The sequence below is a fragment of the Phyllobates terribilis genome, unplaced genomic scaffold (assembly GCF_046119375.1).
Source record: "Phyllobates terribilis strain yellow unplaced genomic scaffold, ASM4611937v1 Scaffold_1__5_contigs__length_1240528914, whole genome shotgun sequence".
Classification (NCBI taxonomy): Eukaryota; Metazoa; Chordata; class Amphibia; order Anura; family Dendrobatidae; genus Phyllobates; species Phyllobates terribilis.
In genome coordinates, this window is record NW_027362761.1 from 601,598,575 (window position 1) to 601,613,273 (window position 14,699).

The 14,699-nt window shown below is 49.3% G+C and overlaps 1 protein-coding gene across 1 annotated transcript; it reads left to right on the forward strand.

Annotated features, from left to right (window-relative positions):
* Nucleotides 1-1,199: 1,199 nt before the first annotated feature.
* LOC141149422 (uncharacterized) lies at nt 1,200-14,448 on the forward strand. The gene is made up of 6 exons (XM_073636896.1): nt 1,200-1,511; nt 1,831-2,010; nt 6,871-6,994; nt 7,679-7,770; nt 9,630-9,747; nt 12,987-14,448. Exons 1-6 carry the CDS (start codon nt 1,428-1,430, stop codon nt 14,282-14,284), a joined length of 1,896 nt encoding a protein of 631 aa, XP_073492997.1. The 5' UTR covers nt 1,200-1,427; the 3' UTR covers nt 14,285-14,448.
* Nucleotides 14,449-14,699: the final 251 nt, after the last annotated feature.

The following is a 14,699-nucleotide window of genomic DNA, read 5'->3' on the forward strand; positions in this document are numbered from 1 at the left end:
AGGGGCTGACACCAGAGAGCAACAGAGAGCAACACAGACCTATACCGAGCGGGAGGAGCTGCGGTGACGTCATCACATCACATGGCCTTCACTTCTCTCCGGAGCCCTGCCCCCTGATCACATGGCGGTGACGTCACCACAGGTCCTTCACCGCCTCTCTCCTGAGCTCCGCCCCCTGATCACATGGCGCTCTCAGTGCAGCAGCTCCGTCCTGGTTGTGCGCAGCTCTTGCTCTCTGGTATCAGCCAGCAGCAGGTTTCCGCTTCCCGCCATTCCGGTGAGATTACAGGGAGGGTTTGTGGTGAATCTGTGAGAGGAGAGTGTGGGGTGAGATCAGAGCTGTTCCTGTGGAGGCTCCTGCTCCATGTGACTGCGGCTCCTCAGTGTTGTATGGGGGATGTGCAGCGGCTCCTCCTCACCTCACCGCCCCCCGCTGGAGGTGGAGTTACCACGGTGACCGTCCCCCGCTGGAGGTGGAGTTACTACGGTGACCGTCCCCCGCTGGAGGTGGAGTTACCACGGTGACCGTCCTCCGCTGGAGGTGGAGTTACCACGGTGACCGACCCCCACTGGAAGTGGAGTTACCACGGTGACCGCCCCCCGCTGGAGGTGGAGTTACCACGGTGACCGTCCCCGCTGGAGGTGGAGTTACCACGGTGACCGTCCCCCGCTGGAGGTGGAGTTACCACGGTGACCGACTCCGCTGGAGGTGGAGTTACCACGGTGACCGTCCTCCGCTGGAGGTGGAGTTACCACGGTGACCGTCCTCCGCTGGAGGTGGAGTTGCCACGGTGACCGCCCCCGCTGGAGGTGGAGTTACCACGGTGACCGTCCCCCGCTGGAGGTGGAGTTACCACGGTGACCATCCCCCGCTGGAGGTGGAGTTACCACGGTGACCGTCCCCCGCTGAAGGTGGAGTTACCACGGTGACCATCCCCCGCTGGAGGTGGAGTTACCACGGTGACCGCCCCCGCTGGAGGTGGAGTTACCACAGTGACCGCCCCCGCTGGAGGTGGAGTTACCACGGTGACCATCCCCCGCTGGAGGTGGAGTTACCACAGTGACCGCCCCCGCTGGAGGTGGAGTTACCACGGTGACCATCCCCCGCTGGAGGTGGAGTTACCACGCTGACCGCCCCCGCTGGAGGTGGAGTTACCACGGTTACCGTCCTCCGCTGGCTGTGTAGTTACCACGGTGACCGACCTCCTACGAGGCTGATAATGAGCGGTCAGATCGGTGGAGGAGGCCGCGGTGGAGTTTGTGGCTTTTCCTCCAGATTCTTCCTGATAAATGTCGGATATTTGGGGCAGAATTCAGTGATTGTCGTTATATCGTCCCCTGTGATCTCCATCTTCTCCTTTATCATGAAGACGCCGGCAGGACGAGATCCCTCCAGCTGATCCAGTGTTCATCCCTCCTTCTCCTGAATGACCCCGAGGATGGACGAGGACGAGACCACCAGAAGATTATTACACTTCACCCTGGAGATCATCTCCCTGCTGAGCGGAGAGGTAACTCCTCTACATTTCTATCAGCTTTATTGTGTTATGTAACAAGTCCGACATCGGGAAGAGGAAATCCAGAAGAGGAAGAGAAGGATTCTTTACTGTAAGAGCAGTGATTGTGTGCAGCTCTCTGCCAGGAGGAGTTGTCATGGGGATTCCCTATAAGAGCTGTAGAGGGGCCTGGATGTCTGTCCTGAGTGTAATAATATTCCAGGTTATGGCCCCAGATTACTGGAGACGGTTATTGATCCCGGGATTTCTACTGATTGTCAGATCTGGAGTCGGGAAGGAATTCTTCTCCCTAAGTGTCTCTCTCCATACACAGGATTACACAATAGTGAGGAAGACACCGGGGGAGGGTGTGACTCCCATCATCCATCTCCAGGAGTCAGGAGGGCGGAGCCCGGACCCCATCACAGAGCCTCCCCTGCACCCCCCGATACATGAGAGGAAGAAGAAGATCCTAGAGCTCAGCAACAAGATGATTGAGCTGCTGACCGGAGAGGTGACTGCTGGGACATTATACAGGACAGCACTGGAGGATTCTGGGTGATGAGCGGAGAGGTGACTGCTGGGACATTATACAGGACAGCACTGGAGGATTCTGGGTGATGACCGGAGAGGTGACTGCTGGGACATTATACAGGACAGCACTGGAGGATTCTGGGTGATAACCGGAGAGGTGACTGCTGGGACATTATACAGGGCAGCACTGGAGGATTCTGGGTGATGAGCGGAGAGGTGACTGCTGGGACATTATACAGGACAGCACTGGAGGATTCTGGGTGATGAGCGGAGAAGTGACTGCAGGGACATTATTCAGGACAGCACTGGAGGATTCTGGGTGATGAGCGGAGAGGTGACTGCTGGGACATTATACAGGACAGCACTGGAGGATTCTGGGTGATGAGCGGAGAGGTGACTGCTGGTACATTATATAGGAGAGCACTGGAGGATTCTGGGTGATGAGCGGAGAGGTCCCCGGAGAGGTGACTGCTGGGACATTATACAGGAAAGCACTGGAGGATTCTGGGTGATGAGCGGAGAGGTGACTGCTGGGACATTATACAGGATGGCACTGGAGGATTCTGGGTGATGAGCGGAGAGTTGACTGCTGGGACATTATACAGGACGGCACTGGAGGATTCTGGGTGATGAGCGGAGAGGTGACTGCTGGGACATTATACAGGACAGCACTGGAGGATTCTGGGTGATGAGCGGAGAGGTGGCTGCTGGGACATTATACAGGACAGCACTGGAGGATTCTGGGTGATAACCGAAGAGGTGACTGCTGGGACATTATACAGGACAGCACTGGAGGATTCTGGATGATGAGCGGAGAGGTGACTGCTGGGACATTATACAGGACAGCACTGGAGGATTCTGGGTGATGAGCGGAGAGGTGACTGCTGGGACATTATACAGGACAGCACCGGAGGATTCTGGGTGATGACCAGAGAGGTGACTGCTGGGACATTATACAGGACAGCACTGGAGGATTCTGGGTGATGAGCGAAGAGGTGACTGCTGGGACATTATACAGGACAGCACTGGAGGATTCTGGGTGATGACCGGAGAGGTGACTGCTGGGACATTATACAGGACAGCACTGGATGATTCTGGGTGATGACCGGAGTGGTGACTGCTGGGACATTATACAGGACAGCACTGGAGGATTCTGGGTGATGAGCGGCGAGGTGACTGCTGGGATATTATACAGGACAGCACTGGAGGATTCTGGGTGATGACCGGAGAGGTGACTGCTGGGACATTATACAGGACAGCACTGGAGTATTCTGGGTGATGACCCGAGAGGTGACTGCTGGGACATTATACAGGACAGCACTGGAGGATTCTGGGTGATGACCCGAGAGGTGACTGCTGGGACATTATACAGGACAGCACTGGAAGATTCTGGGTGATGAGCGGAGAGGTGACTGCTGGGACGTTATACAGGACAGCACTGGAGGATTCTGGGTGATGAGCAGAGAGGTGACTGCTGGGACATTATACAGGACAGCACTGGAGGATTCTGGGTGATGACCGGAGAGGTGACTGCTGGGACATTATACAGGACAGCACTGGAGGATTCTGGGTGATGAGCGAAGAGGTGACTGCTGGGACATTATACAGGACAGCACTGGAGGATTCTGGGTGATGACCGGAGAGGTGACTGCTGGGACATTATACAGGACAGCACTGGATGATTCTGGGTGATGACCGGAGTGGTGACTGCTGGGACATTATACAGGACAGCACTGGAGGATTCTGGGTGATGAGCGGCGAGGTGACTGCTGGGATATTATACAGGACAGCACTGGAGGATTCTGGGTGATGACCGGAGAGGTGACTGCTGAGACATTATACAGGACAGCACTGGAGTATTCTGGGTGATGACCCGAGAGGTGACTGCTGGGACATTATACAGGACAGCACTGGAGGATTCTGGGTGATGACCCGAGAGGTGACTGCTGGGACATTATACAGGACAGCACTGGAAGATTCTGGGTGATGAGCGGAGAGGTGACTGCTGGGACGTTATACAGGACAGCACTGGAGGATTCTGGGTGATGAGCAGAGAGGTGACTGCTGGGACATTATACAGGACAGCACTGGAGGATTCTGGGTGATGACCGGAGAGGTGACTGCTGGGACATTATACAGGACAGCACTGGAGGATTCTGGGTGATGAGCGGCGAGGTGACTGCTGGGATATTATACAGGACAGCACTGGAGGATTCTGGGTGATGACCGGAGAGGTGACTGCTGGGACATTATACAGGACAGCACTGGAGTATTCTGGGTGATGGCCCGAGAGGTGACTGCTGGGACATTATACAGGACAGCACTGGAGGATTCTGGGTGATGAGCGGAGAGGTGACTGCTGGGACATTATACAGGACAGCACTGGAGGATTCTGGGTGATGACTGGAGAGGTGACTGCTGGGACATTATACAGGACAGCACTGGAAGATTCTGGGTGATGAGCGGAGAGGTGACTGCTGGGACATTATACAGGACAGCACTGGAGGATTCTTGGTGATGAGCGGAGAGGTGACTGCTGGGACATTATACTGGACGGCACTGGAGGATTCTGGGTGATTAGCGGAGAGGTGACTGCTGGGACATTATACAGGACAGCACTGGAAGATTCTGGGTGATGAGCGGAGAGGTGACTGCTGGGACATTATACAGGACAGCACTGGAGGATTCTGGGTGATGAGCGGAGAGGTGACTGCTGGGACATTATACAGGACAGCACTGGAGGATTCTGGGTGATGAGTGGAGAGGTGACTGCTGGGACATTATACAGGACAGCACTGGAGGATTCTGGGTGATGACCGGAGAGGTGACTGCTGGGACATTATACAGGACAGCACTGGAGGATTCTGGGTGATGAGCGGAGAGGTGACTGCTGGGACATTATACAGGACAGCACTGGAGGATTCTGGGTGATGACCGGAGAGGTGACTGCTGGGACATTATACAGGACAGCACTGGAGGATTCTGGGTGATGAGCGAAGAGGTGACTGCTGGGACATTATACAGGACAGCACTGGAGGATTCTGGGTGATGACCGGAGAGGTGACTGCTGGGACATTATACAGGACAGCACTGGATGATTCTGGGTGATGACCGGAGTGGTGACTGCTGGGACATTATACAGGACAGCACTGGAGGATTCTGGGTGATGAGCGGCGAGGTGACTGCTGAGATATTATACAGGACAGCATTGGAGGATTCTGGGTGATGACCGGAGAGGTGACTGCTGGGACATTATACAGGACAGCACTGGAGTATTCTGGGTGATGACCCGAGAGGTGACTGCTGGGACATTATACAGGACAGCACTGGAGGATTCTGGGTGATGACCCGAGAGGTGACTGCTGGGACATTATACAGGACAGCACTGGAAGATTCTGGGTGATGAGCGGAGAGGTGACTGCTGGGACGTTATACAGGACAGCACTGGAGGATTCTGGGTGATGACCGGAGAGGTGACTGCTGGGACATTATACAGGACAGCACTGGAGGATTCTGGGTGATGACCGGAGAGGTGACTGCTGGGACATTATACAGGACAGCACTGGAGGATTCTGGGTGATGAGCGGCGAGGTGACTGCTGGGATATTATACAGGACAGCACTGGAGGATTCTGGGTGATGACCGGAGAGGTGACTGCTGGGACATTATACAGGACAGCACTGGAGTATTCTGGGTGATGACCCGAGAGGTGACTGCTGGGACATTATACAGGACAGCACTGGAGGATTCTGGGTGATGAGCGGAGAGGTGACTGCTGGGACATTATACAGGACAGCACTGGAGGATTCTGGGTGATGACTGGAGAGGTGACTGCTGGGACATTATACAGGACAGCACTGGAAGATTCTGGGTGATGAGCGGAGAGGTGACTGCTGGGACATTATACAGGACAGCACTGGAGGATTCTGGGTGATGAGCGGAAAGGTGACTGCTGGGACATTATACTGGACGCCACTGGAGGATTCTGGGTGATGAGCGGAGAGGTGACTGCTGGGACATTATACAGGACAGCACTGGAAGATTCTGGGTGATGAGCGGAGAGGTGACTGCTGGGACATTATACAGGACAGCACTGGAGGATTCTGGGTGATGAGCGGAGAGGTGACTGCTGGGACATTATACAGGACAGCACTGGAGGATTCTGGGTGATGAGTGGAGAGGTGACTGCTGGGACATTATACAGGACAGCACTGGAGGATTCTGGGTGATGACCGGAGAGGTGACTGCTGGGACATTATACAGGACAGCACTGGAGGATTCTGGGTGATGAGCGGAGAGGTGACTGCTGGGACATTATACAGGACAGCACTGGAGGATTCTGGGTGATGAGCGGAGAGGTGACTGCTGGGACATTATACAGGACAGCACTGGAGGATTCTGGGTGATGACTGGAGAGGTGACTGCTGGGACATTATACAGGACAGCACTGGAAGATTCTGGGTGATGAGCGGAGAGGTGACTGCTGGGACATTATACAGGACAGCACTGGAGGATTCTGGGTGATGACTGGAGAGGTGACTGCTGGGACATTATACAGGACAGCACTGGAGGATTCTGGGTGATGAGCGGAGAGGTGACTGTTGGGACATTATACAGGACAGCACTGGAGGATTCTGGGTGATGAGTGGAGAGGTGACTGCTGGGACATTATACAGGACAGCACTGGAGGATTCTGGGTGATGACCGGAGAGGTGACTGCTGGGACATTATACAGGACAGCACTGGAGGATTCTGGGTGATGAGCGGAGAGGTGACTGCTGGGACATTATACAGGACAGCACTGGAGGATTCTGGGTGATGGCGGTGTCGTTGTTGTCAGGTTCCTATAAGGTGTCAGGACATCGCTGTCTATCTCTCCATGGAGGAGTGGGAGTATCTAGAAGGACACCAGGATCGGTACCAGGAGGTGATGATGGAGGAGCTCCGGCCTCTGACATCACCAGGTGAGAGGAGACTCTTGTTGGCTCCGGTGGATGTGATGACGTCTCTCGGCCTCGTCCTATAATAGATGATTTTTCTCCAGACTTGCTCTGGTTTTCTCTACATTTTCTCACAGCTTTCATTCCCTGATTCTTCTCTTCTGATCTGTGAGTCGCGGTTTCTCCGCTGTCGTCTTCATCAGTCTTGAGTCTTCGTCCTCAGCGGCTTCTTTCAGAATCTTTCACCTTCCTTAGAGCATCGGTCACATTTTGTCTGCAGATGTCCCAGCGCTTCTGTCCGTTCTCTCCTGTGAGATCTTTCGGTTCCTGAGTCTGTCGTGGATCGTTACTCAGCTGAGTCGGGGTTAATTTACTGATGATTTTCCCCCTAATCCGCTGTCCCTCATAATCGGTACCGGCTCAATGTCGTCATCAGTCGTGGTCGGGCGTCCGGCTCCTCCCTCTTGGCTGACACTTGTGTGACCTTCCTTGGTCTCCTCCGTTCATTCTTCTTCTTTGTGACAAATCACTTTCTCCGTACTGAACACAAAGTCCTGGATAAATATCGGCACCGGACCGTCCCTCAGACCCCGAAACACGAGTCCTGACATGAAGATGGAGCGTGGTGGAGCCGATCACCCCCCAGAGCCGGACATGGGGGCTCCAGCAGTTCTCGGCCCCCGCGTCTATTCACCACTCGCTCTGCAGGCGGAGAAGCACAGAACTTTCCGCACTGGAGGAGAAGATCGGATCACCGCGCACTCCTCTCTATAGGGGGAATGTGTCTCCTGGAGGAGAAGGTCGGATCACCGCGCACTCCTCTCTATAGGGGGAATGTGTCTCCTGGAGGAGAAGGTCGGATCACCGCGCGCTCCTCTCTATAGGGGGAATGTGTCTCCTGGAGGAGAAGGTCGGATCACCGCGCGCTCCTCTCTATAGGGGGAAATGTGTCTCCTGGAGGAGAAGGTCGGATCACCGCGCACTCCTCTCTATAGGGGAGAATGTTTCTTCTGGAGGAGAAGGTCGGATCACCGCGCACTCCTCTCTATAGGGGAGAATGTTTCTTCTGGAGGAGAAGGTCGGATCACCGCGCACTCCTCTCTATAGGGGGAATGTGTCTCCTGGAGGAGAAGGTCGGATCACCGCGCGCTCCTCTCTATAAGGGGAATGTGTCTCCTGGAGGAGAGCGGCGATTCTGAGTACGGAGAGTTATAGACCATGCAATTCCCCATGGGAAATAAGATATGCAGAGAACGGGGTCTCTAGCGCCACCTACAGGAGGCTGCAATCATAGGAGTCAATAGCAATGTTTCAACCCCATCCTGTTGGGGAAAATTTCCATTTTTTTCATTTTTTTTTTCCTCTCCTTCCATAAGCCAGAACATTTCTATTTTCTATCCACAGATGTTTGAGGTTTTGTGTTTTTTTCGCAGGACACATTGTGCATTTTACCATATAATGTGCTGAAAACGGGAAAAAAAAATCCAGCTGCGGTGAGACAGTTAGTGAAAAAAAAAAATGCAATTCCACATTTATATTTTGTTTTTTGTTTCTCTGCATTTATTGGGCGGTAAGAACGACCTTGTGGCGATTTTCCAAGTCAGAACAGGTACAGCGATTCCAAACTTCTGGGTTTGTTTTTTGAATATATTTTTTGGGTTAAAAAGATTCTGTGGCATCGGACCAGACAATCTGTCCTTGGCTCCCCGTGTGCATCAGTAAGCGCCCATGACCCCGGTGCCGGCTCTCTAGTTGTCCTTTCTACACATTGATAGACGCTAACCGCTGCGTACCGGGTGCTCCTCACAACACCGTCCTTCCGGGTTCTGTGACTTCATCCGTCAGCCGTACATGTGCCCTTTTTTCCTCCTTCAGAGACAAACACAGAACTTTTCAGCACTTGTTGCCTATTTTAGTGTTTATATCGAGGTGGATGTGGAGATTTAGGTCTATTTAAAGAATAATAAAAACACATTAACTCGTGGGTTTTTTTGGATCTCAAAATACAATCCCTGGTAAATGGTCACCGTCCTTCCCCCAATCTCCATACAGTGAATTAGGAGAGAAGAAACCGATGGATGGAAATGTGGAGCTTTCTCCAGCTCCTCTGTGGTTCCATCCCTGGTGGAGATGAAACTTGGAGAAGTTGTGTTTCTTAGTACGGCTCCTCCATCTGACTGACGAGGGTCTTCTCTGTCCCTCTCCTCATGGTCTTCATCCTCCGAGTGCAGAGCATAGAGCATTAGGCTTTGGTCTCGCTCATTATCACTTCATACTTGAGGCCCACAATGTGCTGTGTCCTTGGTACCGGTGGTGAGGACCACAGCAATGTAATTTATTCCCTGATACATAAACATAGAATTACCGGTTCTGAGAGACGAGTCTCATATATAGACAGATACACGGCAGGTCATGTATTCAGTCTCTGTGTCTCCACAGGTGGATCCAGGAGGAGAAATCCACCAGAGAGATGTCCCCATCCTCTGTATCCCCAGGACTGTCCAGAGGAGAATCACAACATCCCGGAGGATCATCAGGTAGACGGTGCTGAGCCCTGTACCGGATCTGTATATGGGGGGACATTTCTGATCGAGGTCATTGATGTCACAGATTTTGGTGGTTTCTTGTATTGTGCTGATTGTTACATCTGATATATCAGGAGGAAGATCCGACTAAGAATAAAGTGAAGGACGAGACAGAAGAAGAAGCGATGACGAGGGGGGATCAGCCGTGTGTGAGTGACGGGAAGGAGGAGATTCCTGTAGATGTTTCCACAGGTGTGTAATAATGACCGGCGTGTGATGATGATGATGACCGGTGTGTGAGTCCCTGTTGCAGTGAAGCTTTATCCTCTGTCCACATCACAGCAGAAGAGTCCGGTGATGACGCGGCTGCTCCTGTAGAGTCCGGCTGTGCACAGATGACTAACGGGGCCGCCTCCACACCTGTTTTTGATGATTTAGGAATCAAATTCTTAATTTTCCTAATTATATGACTTCTAATATTACTTCCATATTTTTATTACACAAGTCCCGTGCTGCCATATAAATGACTGAGCTTGTGATCCAGACAGAACCTTTGGCAGAAGATTCCCTGTAATGAGGCAGATGAAGGCATTGTGGACCCCGTCTGACCTGGATTTGGCATTCTCCGCCTTTTTCAGCGTGCGTAAAAGAGCCGTTAGCACAGTTTTGTGCATCTCTGAAAAGAAGGACACAGCTGAACAGAGGTCTGACGGAGTCCGGTGTAACTCTGCTGCCACATTATAGTGAATGGATCCCTTGGGGGTGTCATCTGAATCACGTATTTTGTAGATTTAGATGGAAACCCTGATGTAAGTGCTCAGCGTAGAGCGCAGGAGAAATGTGATCTAAAATGTTCTGTACCCCAGAATGCCACCAATAAAAGCTTCTACTCAACCCACGAAAAACAAGTCCCCACTCTGGTTCATCATATTAACAAAAGCATAGGGTGTCCACATTATGTGACGTGGCTCCCACCTAATGAAATCCAGCAAAATCTGCTCATTTAAATATCCTCTCCTCCTGTGCCCCACAGTATGCTTAAACCACAAGTTAGCGTCCACATGTTTGGCATTATTGTAGCAAGGAGAGCCCACTTAATTTACAGGGTGCGTGTCTCCAGAAGCACAAGCTGAGCATAATGTACTAGGCACTGCAATATACCGGGCGCTACTGTGTACTGGGCACTACATCGTATGGGCGCTGTGACGATACATCTTAAAATTTCAATTAGCCAGATGATTAGATTTGTTAAGTCACAGTGGCTCAGTGGTTAGCACTGCAGCCTTGCAGCTCTGGGGCCCTGGGGTCAAATCCCACCAAGGACAACATCTGCAAATAGTTTGTATGTTCTCCCCGTGTTTGCTTGGGTTTACTCCAGGTTCTCTGGTTTCCTCCCACATTTCAAAGACATCCTGATAGGGAATTTATATTATGAGCCCCAATGGGGACAGTGCCCATAATGTCTGTAAAGCGCTGTGGAATCAATGGCGCGATATAAGTGAGTAAAATATATAAATGAATACACTATTATCTTGGTGTTGACTTGTAAATGTTTGTGTATTTATGTGCCTGGTCAATAAGAACAGACCAGTATTTGTATAACCCTGAATATTAACTTCTATTTGTTTGGAAACAAGGATGTTTACTATGCTAAAGACATGTTGCACTAAAAGGCAACTAGATGTTTATTTACAAGACCCCCCTGTGATACCAATTATGTAAATTGATTAGCTCAAACAATGCCCTCCCTAACACCTTACCTGTGAATGTGTACTTGCACAGACAACTGTAGCTATTTTTAAGGGACATGTGCTTCTGTAGTAGTTAGTCTTGAAGCAGAGAATCAGAAAGGAGAATGAGAGACATCCTTCAGGACAGTAGATGGGTAGCATGTCAATTCCATTCAAAGAGACACAGATTTGGATTCTACATGACTCCGGCATAAGGGTATCATCCCTAAATGGAAAGATACGGATCTCTGCTCCATTGACAATCAGAGAACAAGGATACATTTGGGGAGACCAGGTTGGGATGATGAAGTCACTTGGCCCCATGGATATGTTGTTTGGAGTTGCCGGGAGGGACCCACTGGTCGCCTGGAACCCATGGAGACATTCAAAGAAGCCAGATTGGGACCCACTGGTCATCTGGCCCCATAGAAACTCTTGGAAAAGCCAGGGTGGGACCCTCAGGTCAACTGGCCTTGTACCTTGATGGACTACTAGCTTCCTAAGCTTACCGCTACCTTCTCTCTGTGGGGACCCGCCATAAGCGAGAAGCCACTGGTTGAGGTAGTTGGTCCTGGAAGTTTCCAAAGTCGCAGCTGTTCTATCCCAGGCGGGCGGAGTGGAATGGTGAGACTGTGTAATGTTGCACCATCTTAGGTATTTGCTGGGATTGTTCTGTGTGTTTATTGTCCTCTTTGTGGGTCAGTAAAGTATTGCCACGCTGTTTTACCCTCACCCTGTGTTGTCTGAGTATCATTTCGCCCATGGAAGACCCCGGGTCTTCACATACACTATAATGGAATATTTGCATTTTCACTTTGCAACATCCACTGCTGCTCGTTTCTGAAAAACATTGATGGAGTCAAATCAATCACTATACCTGTAGATAAATTCCCAGATAGGTGTAATTTCCAAAACTGGATCACTTGAGGGGGGATTCTGCTCTTCTGCACTTAGGGGCTCCTTATATGGAGTCCGCAAACTATTCTAAAAAAATTTGTTCTCCAAGAGTCAAGTAGCGCTCGCTATATGCTGCCCCACGCTGCATATCTGACCGTCTTTTCCAAACTGTATCTATTTGTCTCCCGGTATGTTCCCTGTGTCCCTTCGTGACAATCTGTCACGAAAAAAACAGTCTCAGAATCAGTGGGATGCGTTGAATTACCACATAAAGTGATGCTGGTCAGAATTGTAAAATGAGGCCGTGTCATTAACCCACATAACGAGCAAAGTATCTTGGTCCTTTAGGGGTTAATGTACCTTCAGCACTATTTCAGTCTTCTGAGGTTTCCTATTATGCTCTTATGCATGCTGTGGACATGATTACGGTGGCCGGAGCTCGACTGCTCCTGGATGTAGGGCCGCCTTTGTGACTAGTCAATCTCATTTTCATTTGGTACTGAAATATTAAAACTCCATTGAGTGGACACTTTTCTACACTAAGGGCATGATAGGAAGCTTGCTACGAGAGTTAAATGCCACTGGTGCTACATTAAGGGGTTAATTCCTGATGACAGGTTCCCTTTAAGAACTGTCTATTTGCTGTCTGGTCTCTGCCACCCCTGACTTGTGCAAATGTCACCAGTTTATAAGTGTTATTCACTTTACCCGTCATTGTGTTAATGTTATGGCATGTAGTTGTCTTCCTTATTACCAGTACTTTCACTGACGAGGGTCTTCATTGTGAGATCCATAAAATACATTCAGAAATCTCTTTGGATATGATTTTTTTCTTTAACACAAATCTATGTTTCATCCTTATAGGAAATCTTTGTGAGAATAACGGTTTATCACTAAATTGTAAAAAAGAAGATATCAGGAAGCACTCTAATGGAGGAAACCTCATCACCCTTCCTGCACCTCCTGGACTTCACAGCACTTCACTTTCTTATAATCCTCCTGATCATGAGGAATCATCTCCTGAGCAATCTCACATTATTACCACTATTCCAGGTGACACAGTGGATACAAGACTTCAGTGTGACAAGCAATTTACTAAAAGCTCAGCTCAGACACAAAGAAAACATAAAGGAGAAAAGCCATACTCATGTTCAGAATGTGGGAAATGCTTTACAAGTAAATCAAAATATGTTATACATGAGAGAATTCACACAGGAGAAAAGCCGTTTTCATGTTCAGAATGTGGGAAGTCCTTCACAGATAAAGGGAGTCTTATAAAACATCAGAGAATTCACACAGGTGAGAAGCCATATTCATGTTCAGAATGTGGGAAGTCCTTCACAGATAAAGTGAGTCTTATAAAACATCAGCGAATTCACACAGGAGAGAAGCCGTATTCATGTTCAGAATGTGGAAAATGCTTTACAGATAAAAGGAATCTTATTGCACATCAGAGAATTCACACAGGAGAGAAGACATATTCATGTTCAGAATGTGGAAAATGCTTTAAAGATAAAGGGAATCTTATTAGACATCAGAGAATTCACACAGGAGAGAAGCCCTATTCATGTTCAGAATGTGGGAGATGTTTTATAGATAATTCAGTGCTGGGTAAACATCAAAGAAGTCACACAGGAGAAAATACTTTTTCATGTTTACAATGTGGAAAGTCCTTTACATATAAATCAGATCTTGTTAAACATCAGAGAAGTCACACAGGAGAGAAGCCATATTCATGTTCGGAATGTGAGAAGTCCTTCAGAGGTAAAGCGAGTCTTATTATACATCAGAGAATTCACACAGGAGAGAAGCCATATTCATGTTCAGAATGTGAGAAATGTTTTATAGATAATGCAGTGCTTGTTAAACATCAAAGAATTCACACAGAAGAAAAGCCGTATTCATGTTCAGAATGTGGGAAATGCTTTACAGTCAAATGGAGTCTTATTATACACCAGAGAATTCACACAGGAGAGAAGCCATATTTGTGTTTAGAATGTGGGAAATGTTCTAGAAGTAAATCAGATCTTGTTAGACATCAAAAAATTCACACCAGGGAGAAACCGTTTTCTTGTTTACGATGTGGAAAAAGCTTTAGAGATGAATCAAAACTTCTTGTACATCAGAGAATTCACACAGGAGAGAAGCCGTATTCATGTTGACTTTGAGAAATGCTTTACAAAAAAAATCAAGTCTTTTGAGCCACGAGAGAAGTCACACAGGAGAGAAGCCGTATTCATGTTCAGAATGTGGGAAATTTTTTACACATAAATCATATCTTGTAAAACATGAGTAGTGAAACAGGAAAGAAACTGTAATTATGTTCTCTGTGTTTCATCAATTTTAATAAACATTGCTCAGCATAAATGAGTACACCCCTTTTGATAAATTTTATTTAATATCTCACTGAACACAAGAACAATTTCTAAAATTTTGCCAACACTGAATTCCATAGAAATTTTTTTAGAATCAAAACATGAAAGTAAGGTTGATTAGTGATTTGGTACTCGCCCGAGCATCTCAGTGCACGAGATGCTTGGTACTCGGTGAGCATATTCTGAATGCTCGGGCGGGAGC

What these genes read in the sequence shown, in the direction of transcription:
- LOC141149422 (XM_073636896.1), top strand. Translation starts at nt 1,428, where the DNA reads ATGACCCCGAGGATGGACGAGGACGAGACCACCAGAAGATTATTACAC. An exon ending in TTGAGCTGCTGACCGGAGAG is followed by an intron (nt 2,011 to 6,870) that starts GTGACTGCTGGG and finishes CGTTGTTGTCAG; the next exon opens with GTTCCTATAAGGTGTCAGGA. An exon ending in TGTGTCTCCTGGAGGAGAAG is followed by an intron (nt 7,771 to 9,629) that starts GTCGGATCACCG and finishes CTGATATATCAG; the next exon opens with GAGGAAGATCCGACTAAGAA.